Source organism: Raphanus sativus, unplaced genomic scaffold, assembly GCF_000801105.2.
Source record: "Raphanus sativus cultivar WK10039 unplaced genomic scaffold, ASM80110v3 Scaffold2499, whole genome shotgun sequence".
Lineage (NCBI taxonomy): Eukaryota > Viridiplantae > Streptophyta > Magnoliopsida > Brassicales > Brassicaceae > Raphanus > Raphanus sativus.
The window spans coordinates 7193-15222 of NW_026617807.1; the positions used below are offsets into that span (position 1 = coordinate 7193).

The 8030-nt window shown below is 36.4% G+C and overlaps 2 protein-coding genes across 2 annotated transcripts; both read right to left on the bottom strand.

The window, feature by feature from the left end:
• Positions 1-2631: 2631 nt before the first annotated feature.
• Positions 2632-5999, bottom strand: LOC108834053 (putative disease resistance protein At1g50180). The gene is made up of 3 exons (XM_057000287.1): positions 4849-5999; positions 4610-4756; positions 2632-4534 (listed from the first exon to the last, which is right to left on the bottom strand). The coding sequence occupies exons 1-3, from the start codon at positions 5729-5731 to the stop codon at positions 2805-2807; spliced, it is 2760 nt and encodes a 919-aa protein (XP_056856267.1). The 5' UTR covers positions 5732-5999; the 3' UTR covers positions 2632-2804.
• Positions 6000-6196: 197 nt separating this feature from the next.
• LOC108834054 (sirohydrochlorin ferrochelatase, chloroplastic) lies at positions 6197-7707 on the bottom strand. The gene is made up of 6 exons (XM_018607421.2): positions 7591-7707; positions 7259-7500; positions 7126-7187; positions 6730-6840; positions 6567-6659; positions 6197-6443 (listed from the first exon to the last, which is right to left on the bottom strand). Exons 1-6 carry the CDS (start codon positions 7653-7655, stop codon positions 6333-6335), a joined length of 684 nt encoding a protein of 227 aa, XP_018462923.1. The 5' UTR covers positions 7656-7707; the 3' UTR covers positions 6197-6332.
• Positions 7708-8030: the final 323 nt, after the last annotated feature.

Genomic DNA, 8030 nt, shown 5'->3' on the forward strand with positions numbered 1-8030 from the left:
GTTTATTAGTTTGATAATATTATTTTAATTCGTCGGTTTAAGTGACCATCTCCTAAGAGCAAAATACTGTTTATTTTACTTTTATTTTATTGTTACTTTTCTGTGTTATATTCAAATTGTTTTTTTTTATTGTGGGTGAATTAGTTTCAGATCAATTTAGTATTTTACATCGGTTTGAATTTTTTTAAAGACGAGTTACCGTCAATTTTAACCTTTTTGGTATAATTCACATTCGCACTATTGAGCGAGTGAGCGCCAAGGAAGTATTAATTCTTCTTAGATGGTGTTTATTTTTAAAGCATCACTTTTCCTTATTTTTCCTCTTATTAAATCAACAATTAAAGCCGAATATATCATTGAAAGATATAATCGCGTATTAGAGAGATTTATGGTATTACTGACATAATTAATATACATATTAGGATTCTCTCTATTGATTGTGAATCTAAATAAACGTAGTAGTATATATACTTTGCCTTTGTTAATGGAATAGCACAACACATTTCCCTCATTCTATAAGAAATGGAGAGGTCAATTTCATATGTATTATTCGTCACCTTCTTTGTCATGTCTGCGCTAGGTATATTACATCTTCTAGTTTTCGTGTTTTTGGGTAGAATATACCTTCTACAGTTTTAAAACTTCTCACTATGATTCAGTTAACATTTTTTATTTAATACATTACACGCTTATTACTGCCAACAACTTTGCCTTGATTGTATATTTTGTTCTTGTAATGTATATGATTCTTGAACATTGTCAAAAACACAAGTCATTTTATACAAATATTTATGTTTTCTCTGTATTTTTTATTACAGTTATGACTGAGGGACAAGGGAATTTGTGCAGAGATGGTCTAGGCACTTGTGAAAACTGTGACCAGAAATGTAAAACTAAGCACGGACCATCAAGCCAAAGCAACTGCGACCATAGTGTTGGAGTGGCACTATGCACGTGCTTTTACCAATGTACTCCTCCGAAACCTTCGCCGCCGCCGACACGGCCCACTTGCAACAATGGAACTACTCTATGCACTGAGTGTTCGGACAATTGCTGTGACACAAACTGCGCAAAGTCGAATAACGGTGGACATCGAATTGGTAATTCCATAGGTATTACACTAATACTCATCTTTGTTTGTGTCAGTACCCTTGCTAGAATTGATTAATTTAGAATCAATATTTATTATGTTTCCTTCATTAATTTTTGTTGTCTTGGATGATTCTTTTTGAAGCCTTTCCCGTATTCTTGTTGCTTGCGTTCGGGTGCTTGGGAAGTTTATGATGATGGTTATGCCGTGCCGTGCCGTGCCAGAGGAGAAATTTCAGCTCTCTTATGTCTGTTTGGATTTGGTGACTTGGAAACTTGCTCACCAAATTTCTACAAATGTGTTTCCTTGTTTTTTTATTCCTTTTTGCCAAGTAAACATATAAATTAGGCTTTTGTAAACCCTAAAATTTTCATTTATGATATTGACAGTTTAGCAACAAAAAATGGTCATGCCGTGTCTAAATGTTTTTATTAATTGATATTGCAATTTGACTGGTTGTAATAGTTGGTGAAGGTAATCTTGTTTACAGTTTTAGTTGAAGTAAGGTTGTAAAGGCACCGGTTCATATCCGGCTAATAGCTCCAGTTTTTATCCGACTTAGTCACCTAAAAGCTTGTCCGAGTCTTGTTTTGTGATTGTTCCATCCTAGTTTAGGATGATTTATTGTAATGGATCTTGTTCTTTGGATATTTAAATTAAAACTCAGATGACAAAAAAGAAAGTTTTATTGTCTTCTTCCAAAATATAAGAAATTTTAAAAATATGCATTAGATTCTTTTAAAGACTTAATTTTTTTTGTATGTCAAGGAATGAGGAGAACAACGAAGTCCATTTTCATTCCTAAAAGTTTACAACAATTATAAAGAAAGATAGAACAAAAAATATTTTTTTTCACAAAATTTGGGAAGAACTAATAAGTAACAAAGATTTCATTATTCTTTCATAACTTTACTTTTCGTTCTTATTGTTTTTAGTGGTCTTAGTTAAAACCAAATGATTGTCTTCCCTAGTAATAAGGAAATTAGAAAAGTCATTATTTAGAAAAAGAGAAAATCATTGATATGCAATGTCCATTGGGATTAAAAGATTTGGCCATTTAGCAAAACGATAATGAATTGACTTTGTCGCCAGTATTTTCTCGGACAAAACATTTGTTTTGTTTGTATGACTCAATATATCCATACTATAATTTGTGTAATTTTTCCGATAAGAATCCTTATGTTAGAAATTAGAACGGTTTAAATCATTGTTGCCTTTAGTGAATTATAACATAATTTATTTATCATTCCGTTATATATAATCCATTTTATTTTATATAATTTTAAAAAATTCTAGATCAACGACACAATATTAGTTTCCCCATTATCACAAGTAATGCTTATTATCTGAAAATAGGTTTATCTAAACGTCTACAATTGTATATATGACAATGTAATACATACATAAAGTGATTTTCATAGATAATATTTAATGATTTTTATAAAAAAGATGTTCAGTTTGGAATCTATAAAACAATGTTGTACCTTCAAAAGCTTTCTTTCATGAATTGGATCTCTTCAAGAGATCTGATTATATTCAAATTAATAATTCTTTTGAGATGTTATCCCTTATAAATACGAATGAGTATATGATTGGTCTTATAATATTAACACTCTTTTCTTAATTCTATTAAATAATTAGAGTTTAATTATTAATGCATAAAATCATGAAAAGTTAAATGAAACTAAAACATCAGTAATGAAGAAACACATATTTAAACGTCACAGTACTCAAAAACAACACAAGGCACATGTTGAATCTTGTAGAAATCTTCACCACCAGATGCCAACTTATCTTTGAACGCCTTTGTCATGTTCCCAATCTCTACTTCTTGTAGTTTCTTCAAGAATCTAATTCCTTCAGGAACCGACTTCAGTTTCTTACAACACTTCAGCTCCAAAGAAACAAGACACATCATGGCACCATCTTCTACAACCCATTCTTCTAGATTCTCAAGCTGTGACAACGTCAAAGAACGCAGCCGAGGGAAACCATTTACAGAACAATGAAGTTTACTACCTACAAAAGATCCTTCAAACAGTTGAAGAATCTTCAAGTTTGGAAGCTTCTCAAGAACCAAAAGAGGATCATCCACTAATCGGCATTGCCACAACCGCAAGGCACCGAGATCAGAGGAGAAGCTCTGTTCCCCAGGTAGCTTTTCTAGTTGAAGGAACAGTTCCAGCTCAGATAGATTAGCAAAAGCAGAAACCAACTGTGTTATATCAACTGGTGGAGGCATAGGTTCGCAGGGAACGTTAATCGTCAAGCCACGGAGACGTTTCAAAACTCTACTTAAAGAAGAAACAACCTCAAAGTCTGTGTTCTGAGAAGAAAGATTGATAGACAATCTTCTAAGACTTGTCATTACCAGTAGATCCCTTGGATTGCATTGCCCAACAGGGAAGTCCCAGAGCTGTTGCAGGTTCCTTAGAGTACTCAAGTCCAGCTTCGTTCTTGGATCAAGTTCTGAAGGCATGCACAGATGTCTCAGCCTCTGTAGCTTCCATATCACATCTGGTATGTACAGCTTCCCCTTCACGAATAAGTCTAGAGTGATCATCAACGTTAAGTTTCCAATACGTGATGTTAGTTCCTTCACATTTGTCAATCTCAAACTAAAGTTTCTCAAATGGATGAGATCTCCTAGATCATCTGGCAACTTCCCTCCTTTGATTTGAGCTCCCTCAAGATCTAAAACTCTAAGGAGTTTCATATTTCTGAAGGAGATCTTACCAAGAAGTTCCCATTGACTTCCTTGATTTTTCATCAAATACACAAGAGATCTTATGCAGTTCACTTGAGAAAGTCTCTCCATCCTGTGTTCCTCTGCACCACCATGCAACTGTACAGAGATTCTGCGAGATGTGTTGGTCAAAAGAGACGGGAAATCTTCATCTTGTTGCCTTGAATCAACAACTTGCACAAAGCTCTCTTGTTCTGCTTTCTGTAAACAAACCTCCCTCATTAGATCATGCATACGACATGTCATAACTTCCGAGGTGACAATGTCTCTTTTTCCAACCATCACAATGCTTCTCTTCACTAACTCTTCAAGGTAATCTTGCCCTACATCCTCTACTGTCATCCCAGCTTCCACAGGCATAACCATTCCCTCTGCGATCCAGTAACTAACCAATGTTCCCACATGGACCTCAAAATCTTCAGGATAATGAGCAAAGTATAGGAAACACTGCTTTAGATGAGGAGGCAAGTCCTCATAACTCAAGGACAAAACATCTGCAACCATCATACTCTTACTTCCATTGCAACTACCTCCACTTGAAACATATGTTTTGATGTTTTCTTGCACTCTCTGCCATTGGTTCGATGTGTTTTTCATCGCCAAAAGTCCTCCTTGGACTGTAATAGCTAGAGGTAAACCTCCACACCTTATGGCCATCTGCTTCCCAATCTCCTCCAGTTTCTTGACCAACACTGGCTCTAAAACATGGTAAATACAAGTCTATTGTAAAATATGGTAAAGTCAAATGCTAAAGTAGAATTAGATTGTATTACCTAAATTTTCTCGTCCCTGTAGTGAAATTTTCTCCAACAGCTCCCAGCTCTCTTCATGTGTTAGCAATCTCGGCTCATGGAGTACACCTCTCGGATCAGCATAGAAAGCAACCTCTTTGTTCCTTGTGGTGAGTATTATGTTGCTTCCTGCAGTGTTATGACAAAATAATTTTACTTATGATTCTGTGAAATGAAAGGATAATAGAACACTGAGTCGCATTTGATCATCAGCAAGTTACCTGTTTCATGTGGAAAGACGTGTTTCAAACCATCCCAGGCATCAGTGCCCCATATATCATCAAGCACAATGAGACATTTAGTCCTTTTTAAGAACCGATACAACTCCTCTCCAAGCTGTTCATCTCTCAAGCCAAGTATCCTCTGATTCTCATCTTTATAGCTAAGGTTCAAAAGAATCTCTTGCCAAACATGCCTCCGTCTAAACTCTTGAGAAACATATACCCAAGCAAACCTATCGAAATGACGCCTCACCATACAGTGATGAAACACCTGTTTGGCTAGAGTTGTCTTCCCCAAACCACCCATTCCGCAGATGGACATAACCCTTAGTTTCTCACCACCGGATACTAAATCATTCACTAACTTCTCAAGACTCTGCTCCAACCCAATAAGATTGTGCTCAACAGCATATGGAAAGGACTGCCTCTGTTCTCTTAAACACTTGAACAAACTCAAGCTTTCTCCGTCCATAGCTTCTTTTATGCCATAGTCTTTCATGCTTTCTGCTATCTTAGAAAGCCTGGAGGTGATCTCTTTAATCTTTGAGCTAACACTATGAAGTGAAACCGTCTCACCCAAAATGCAAGCAACCCTCCTGAACACCTTTTTGATTCCTTTTCCTTTCTTTGATTCTGCCTTGAGGAAAAATGCTTCTAGGACATCCTCTGCATCATAGGTAGCTTCTCTAATCTCTGCAATCCAATTACGCACTCTCTCGCTTTTACTCTGCTTCTCATCTGCATCTTTCAAGAAGCACCTCAAACGCTTGAGTTCGTCTTGCAGCTGCTTCACCTGGTCGCCTATACCAAACAAGAACAACGGTTCTTCAAGGAGAAACTCTCCTAGCTTCTGCACTGTCACAGAAACAATAGCTTCTGCCATTTGCCTGTTTCTTGATTCACAACTTTGACTCTCCCATTCTCTACTCCCTACACTATAAAGAGTCAACAATGAACTATCATGGCACAAGATTCCAGATCAACTCACTCATAAAACTATTTTGTCCCTTTCTGATTTTCAACTCTTAGCACCATGTGAACATAATTCTCTGGTACAGCTACCAAACCACTTCTTGAAATGTTCTTTTGTGATGGCCCATACACCACCACATCCACAGATTCATACATCACTTCGGTGGGAGACTTTCAAAAGTCTTCCTGTCTCCTATAACCATACATTTCATTTTTTCTTTCACCTTTAGTTGCAGATGATACAGTAATAAAACTGGAGTTCTCTACCGCATATGATTAAACGAACCAGTTTACTCAGAAACTTTTGCTGAAAGAAATTTGAGAGATTACACTTAACAGATAACTCTTATTATGATTGTTGTGTTTTCAATTGGTGTGAAACAAGAACGTGTAATAACTGATGAGTAGGAACTATGAACAATATAACATGCCTCCTTGTTTTTATTTTTTCCTCATCCGAAAGGTTAGAGAAAACCAGAAGATATACAAAAACGTTCTTCTTACATTTGAGCCTAAGAACTATTGTAGAGCTTGCACTTGTTTGTTCCAGCACAAACGAGACATTCGTCTGCATCACCTTCAACATGACTCAGACAATGTTGGATTCTGTCGTTCACAACATCCTGCGGAAAGAAACATAAGCAGATTACTAAAACTTCAGTAGCCAAAAGAGAACATAGAGGTTCAAAAGTGTTGACTCGTTTTAAGTAGCAAGACTGGTAGAAAAACATGTTTAAAGTTCTTACAATGAGGAGATGATGGAGGCCGAGAGGTGCAGTAATGAGGTATGAGATGTCAGAGAACTCCTTTGCAGCATCAGCCGTCAAAGCAGGAATGTCCTTTAATCAAACAAACAAGGTCGTTAGTGTACAATCCCCAGCAAGTAGACCAACTAAAAGCTTGACATACCTGATGCCAATGTCTTCCAGGAAAGAGAAAAAATGGGCTAACAACAACACGTTTGGCTCCTTGTTGTACGCACAAACTGAATGCACTTTTAATAGATGGCTCAGCCAATTCCTAGTGTAAAAAGTAAGAAATCAGAATATAGAAAGTAAACGAAAATGAATATCAAAGTAGTCGATTCAACCATAAGTCTAAAACATAACCATGAAACTACAAACAGACTGTATCAAATTCATAAGAACGCAACTTAAGTGGTTCAAGCAAGTAAACTAAATCAGGAAAACTATCAGAAATGACATCAGGTCATACTGGATTCGAGAGGAACATGAGATGATAGCAAACACTAGTAGAGAAGTGTGAAGAAAGGTAGTAATAAAGCGGAAAAAAAAAAAACAGTACCATATGAGCAGGCTCGACAATAGGGTAGCCAGTGTTGTCTTTGAACATCTTTACAAACTCCTCTGAAATTCAAGAAACATTTATCAGAGAACGAGAAGGGGGGGAGAAAAGGAGCTTAGAAGAGGAGTGTTACCAAGCATGAGATTAGATTCACGGCGACGAGAACCGTGATCCACGATTATTATCCCATCAGCATCACCAATCCCACTTCTGAGCAGCTCACCATCCTCGAAGCTCGCCAAACATGGCGATCCTCTTCTTCTTCTTACTCGTCGGGATTCAACTTTGAAGGAACATGGCAAAGCCCACGACCGATTCGTCCTAGTAATCTCACAAGAAGAAGAAGATGGAACACGAGCATCCGCTCTCAGATTGCTGGAAAATAAATAGAGGAGAAAACTTCAGAGGAAAGCAAAAAAACAAAAAGAGAAGAAAAAGGACATAAGGGGTAAATGATAAAAGAACCGTTGAGAGAAGATTCTGTGAGAGGAGAGGTTCATCAAGAAGTGAGATTGAGTCGCTGCTGCCATTCTGCTCTGATTGTCACAACTTTGTCGGGGACTGACTGGACTCGATTTTCTCGCTTTATTGTATTGTTCGCATAAAATCCTCAAGAAAACTCTAAATAAATGGGCCGTTCGTGAGCCTTTAATAGGCCTTCCAAGATTAATTTCTATAGACAACATTAATACGACACAAAGGTTTCTGCAAAGATCTAAATGAGGGAAAAAGGGAAGCATTTTCCGAGATCTAATCTATTTATCCTTTTATATATTAAAGAGAAATTCTCTCAAATAATAATAAAATAATTTTTTTCATCAAAACAAATAGAAAAATAAGTAAAATAAATTTCATTGAAGAGATAAATTTCTTTTTATATATTTACTTTATAGATATTTAAATAT

Coding starts and splice junctions, on each gene's coding strand:
- LOC108834053 (XM_057000287.1), bottom strand. CDS start 5,731: ATGGCAGAAGCTATTGTTTCTGTGACAGTGCAGAAGCTAGGAGAGTTT. Junction 4,757..4,848: donor CGTCTTTCCACATGAAACAG/GTAACTTGCTGA, acceptor ATAACACTGCAG/GAAGCAACATAATACTCACC. Junction 4,535..4,609: donor ACAGGGACGAGAAAATTTAG/GTAATACAATCT, acceptor ACCATGTTTTAG/AGCCAGTGTTGGTCAAGAAA.
- LOC108834054 (XM_018607421.2), bottom strand. CDS start 7,655: ATGGCAGCAGCGACTCAATCTCACTTCTTGATGAACCTCTCCTCTCAC. Junction 7,501..7,590: donor CACAGAATCTTCTCTCAACG/GTTCTTTTATCA, acceptor TTTATTTTCCAG/CAATCTGAGAGCGGATGCTC. Junction 6,660..6,729: donor CTGGAAGACATTGGCATCAG/GTATGTCAAGCT, acceptor GTTTGATTAAAG/GACATTCCTGCTTTGACGGC.